Here is a 3,777-nt window from a genome sequence, read left to right on the forward strand (position 1 = left end):
GGAGAGCAAAATTTCGACTCCCTCTAGGATAAGGGGGGACGAAAATTTGAGTAAAAACAATAATGAAAAAGTTGTCTTCTGTCTCCTTTATTCTCCTATTTATATTAAGTCGCATATTGGGCCCAGTCAGGTATTTAAGGAAGAATTTGGACATGGCCTCATCCAATTAGCTTTTTACTAATTAAATTGAACCCATAATTTAATTCAAGCTTATATTGGAATATTACGAGCAACCACTACAGAAGTAATATTGCACTGCCTTTCCAAATCCGAAATTACAAGTATTCCGGGTTTCCTTTAATTTGTTTAATTCATTTCCCGCTCTTAAAATAGAAACATCCATTAATTAATTAATGTTTGCTATGGGCTTAATTAATTAACATATTTTTAATCTCCAAGAGTGGACTTAGCAAGAAACTCTAATTTATTATTCATAGAGTAATTAAACTCCAACTAGCTAGGTTCCGAATAATAAAACCTCGTTTCGAGCTCCTTTTGTGGATATTATCAAACGAGACTCTCCTCGCGCACGATTCAACATAATAGCAATCCTAGCACCGCTAGATAATGATCACCACTACCCAATATACCTGGATCGTTGGGTGACGAAAAATCCGCACCTTTGGTAAGTCAAAGTAGTAGATACTCAATATCGTATGCTCAATGCCAACGTACATTGATTAAGAAATTATTTATCAAGACCTCATCTTTCAGTAGATAGCATAAAGACTCGTCTTGCTGTTTGATCCATTCAGTGCTATACTACACCAACGTCATCTTATTTCAATAAGGCTTAGAAATAATCGGACTTACATTGCAACATTTCACGATAGGTAGTCTAGGCCTATCTAGGTTATGAAATTATTATTTTTCTTTGTTCAGAACTGACCGCGTACCTTAAATTGAGCGCAGCCCACAAAAATAATCTGTTGCATTACTTGGAAAAGAATAATTAGAGTTTTACAGTATTCAATCACTCGAAAGGTGATTTCTAATATACAAACCCTAACAATATATTTATATAGATTGAAGTAATTACTCCTAATTAAATCCTCCAATAAAAAAAATCACCAAATATTCTATTACTATTCACAGTTTTATGGTCAACTTAATACTAATTTAAAAATATTAATAATCACAGATAAATTTCAAGATCAATTAAATGCATTCCATATACTACTCATTTTATCTATCCATTCCATGTTTGTTTCAAGTCTTTTATTCCCTTAATCAAATTCTAAGTTACTATTTCCACTAGTTACTTTATACTCCATAATTACTAATCTTACCTAGTAAATCCTCAAATTTAGTTTAACATCGATAGTCATTCTAAATCATATTTCTTTTACCAAATCTTATAAATAAAACTCATTAACCTTATCAACTAAATTTCTTTAATCTCAATTATTTGCAATCGTTAGAATATGCTTCAATCATCAATTCTAGTCTCATTTCTATGGTTAATCCACTCATATAATCACACTTAGTTATTAGTCATTACCATATTCAATTCCTTACTCAAAAAAACATCTTTCACTTCAATATTCCAATCAATTTTCCAAAATATATCAAATGACCATTATAAATACTAATAAATTTATTTTAGTCACTAAATAAGATATAATATTCATTTTCAACAACAATTTGACCAATTAAGATTCATGGATTAATGCACTAAGATAGTCAGTTCATACCCAAAATCATACATAGGTTCAACTCAATTTAGTTCAATGGAAAAACTTATGTTTCCGACGTCTACGGACAAGGATTGATAGATAAACTCAAAACGTAACACACACCTTATTTGACAACCAACGAGGTCGGAAAATTTTTACCTCATAACCTATCATAAGTTTCAAATAAAAGGAAAATAGGATAAAAGAGAGCCCTACCTTGATAACCATACGTTGGTTCGACTGGTTCAAAGCGTCAACAGAAATTAAGTGAAACTTTCATAGATTGCAACTTCTTCTTCCTCCTTTGATTACTAATCGGTTGATTCTCCAAAGTGGGTGAATAGTAGGCTAGTAGCTATATTTGATTTTATAGCAAGAGCCACATTATTTAATTAATTACGAATAGTAAATGACAAATGGCACTATTTTGATCATTCATATTCCTTCTAGATGATTCCATGTATAATTGTCTTGATTGTAGTAGAAAAAATTTACAAACCTAAAAAAATCGTGCCTCTCGAAGAGTTTTGGAGATAAAAATATACATAGCATCTTTTATGCAAAATGTCAATTTCTCCCTTCTATTGTATACGCTATATAATTTCTGATTTAATTCTATTTTCTTGCTCAATCTTACTGACGTGATACATGTGTAACCCCAATTCTATATAAAATAACATTCATTGTTGTGCACAAATTATTAGAATTTCAGCCTAAATTGACAAATTTGTGTAGAAAGGAATTTTCCAACTAAACCCTGATTTGGAGTGTTACAATTATGTCTTGAACTAGTCTTTTCAGCACAACTTTTTCGAAGCGGACTGCTATTTGTTCAACAATCGTTGGCCGCCAGCGGTCCGCTGGGTCGAATGCTCCATATTTTCATCTTCGAGTTTTAGCTATCTTTTTAGGCTCAAATTTGCACATTTCTCACAAAACACGTCAAAATACCAAAATAGATAAAATATGTAATTATTGGACACGTAATGCAACATTGATACTCAAAATGGACCAAATAAAGGCCCTAAAATAGTGCAAAAACCGAGCGTATCAAAAAGTATGACTCCCATTTCATTAATATTTTCAATTCACTTTCTATTAACATTTTTTAAAACTCGTGGCGGATAAAGTGTGACTTTTAATAGCTAACGTAAGGAGTAGGATTTTCTTGTGGCAGCTTTTTCAAGATTTCATAGTTATGAGTTGATAAAATATGTAGATTCATATTGATTGTTGTTATTAAAAGTATGGAAAAAGAGAAAATGAAATACCTCTATATAGCAGGAGGATAGAAATTTATTTTAGCAAACATGAAAGTAAAACACGCAGTCCCAAGGTAATAGTAGATCAATTGTCATTGTTGCAGCTATAGTTGATCAATTGTCATTGTTGCGGAGCAAATACTTAGCGCAGAGTAGCATGAGGCCAGTGAATGGTTTAATGGAAGCGATTTCAACATTCGCTACAGCTTCTTCTTTGAGCTCGTACTCGATCGTAGATCGAGTTATACACTGCTTCTCGTTTCCCTCCACCTCTATCACATTGAATCTCATACGATACAACGTGAACCCTAGATCCAGAAATCCACCTTCCACAACCTCTGCCTCCTTCACACGCTTCTCGTTATCCACCACCATGAATTTCTCCTTGAACGACTTCATTCCCCCTCCCATCCCTGCTAAATTAATCAATTAAATTAAGTAGGATAATTACATAAATCTAGCGGAAGTTGATTGAACTGAATGTGGATGGTACCTGGACGGAAAACGACCTCGAGAATGGTTCCGGCGCCGCCGTCCCCTTGGACGACGTCGACCCGGCTGATAAAGTCGGAGTTGGCTTCCTCCGCCACTTTGGGGAGCTGTAGAGTGCCGTAGAGCTTCCACGCTTCAGTTGCCGGTACATCAACCGTCATCTCAGCGGACATTGTTCCGTACATCTTCAATTTCCGGTTGTGGCGGATGTGATGTCTATGCACTACAGAGAGAAGTTGAGATTGAGAGTGTTATTATTTATAAAATAAGGGCGTGGTTGAATTGGTAAATAGGGGCATTCATAGTGCATTTAACGGCCCAATATAGTGTTTGATTTGTTGGTTAAA

The 3,777-nt window shown here is 34.2% G+C and overlaps 1 protein-coding gene across 1 annotated transcript; it reads right to left on the minus strand.

Annotated features, from left to right (window-relative positions):
- Nucleotides 1–2,928: 2,928 nt before the first annotated feature.
- LOC121767676 (norbelladine synthase-like) lies at nt 2,929–3,678 on the minus strand. Its single transcript, XM_042164004.1, has 2 exons — nt 3,432–3,678; nt 2,929–3,351 (listed from the first exon to the last, which is right to left on the minus strand). The coding sequence occupies exons 1-2, from the start codon at nt 3,613–3,615 to the stop codon at nt 3,053–3,055; spliced, it is 483 nt and encodes a 160-aa protein (XP_042019938.1). The 5' UTR covers nt 3,616–3,678; the 3' UTR covers nt 2,929–3,052.
- Between the last annotated feature and the right edge of the window lie 99 nt (nt 3,679–3,777).

Source organism: Salvia splendens, chromosome 15 (genome assembly GCF_004379255.2).
Source record: "Salvia splendens isolate huo1 chromosome 15, SspV2, whole genome shotgun sequence".
Lineage (NCBI taxonomy): Eukaryota > Viridiplantae > Streptophyta > Magnoliopsida > Lamiales > Lamiaceae > Salvia > Salvia splendens.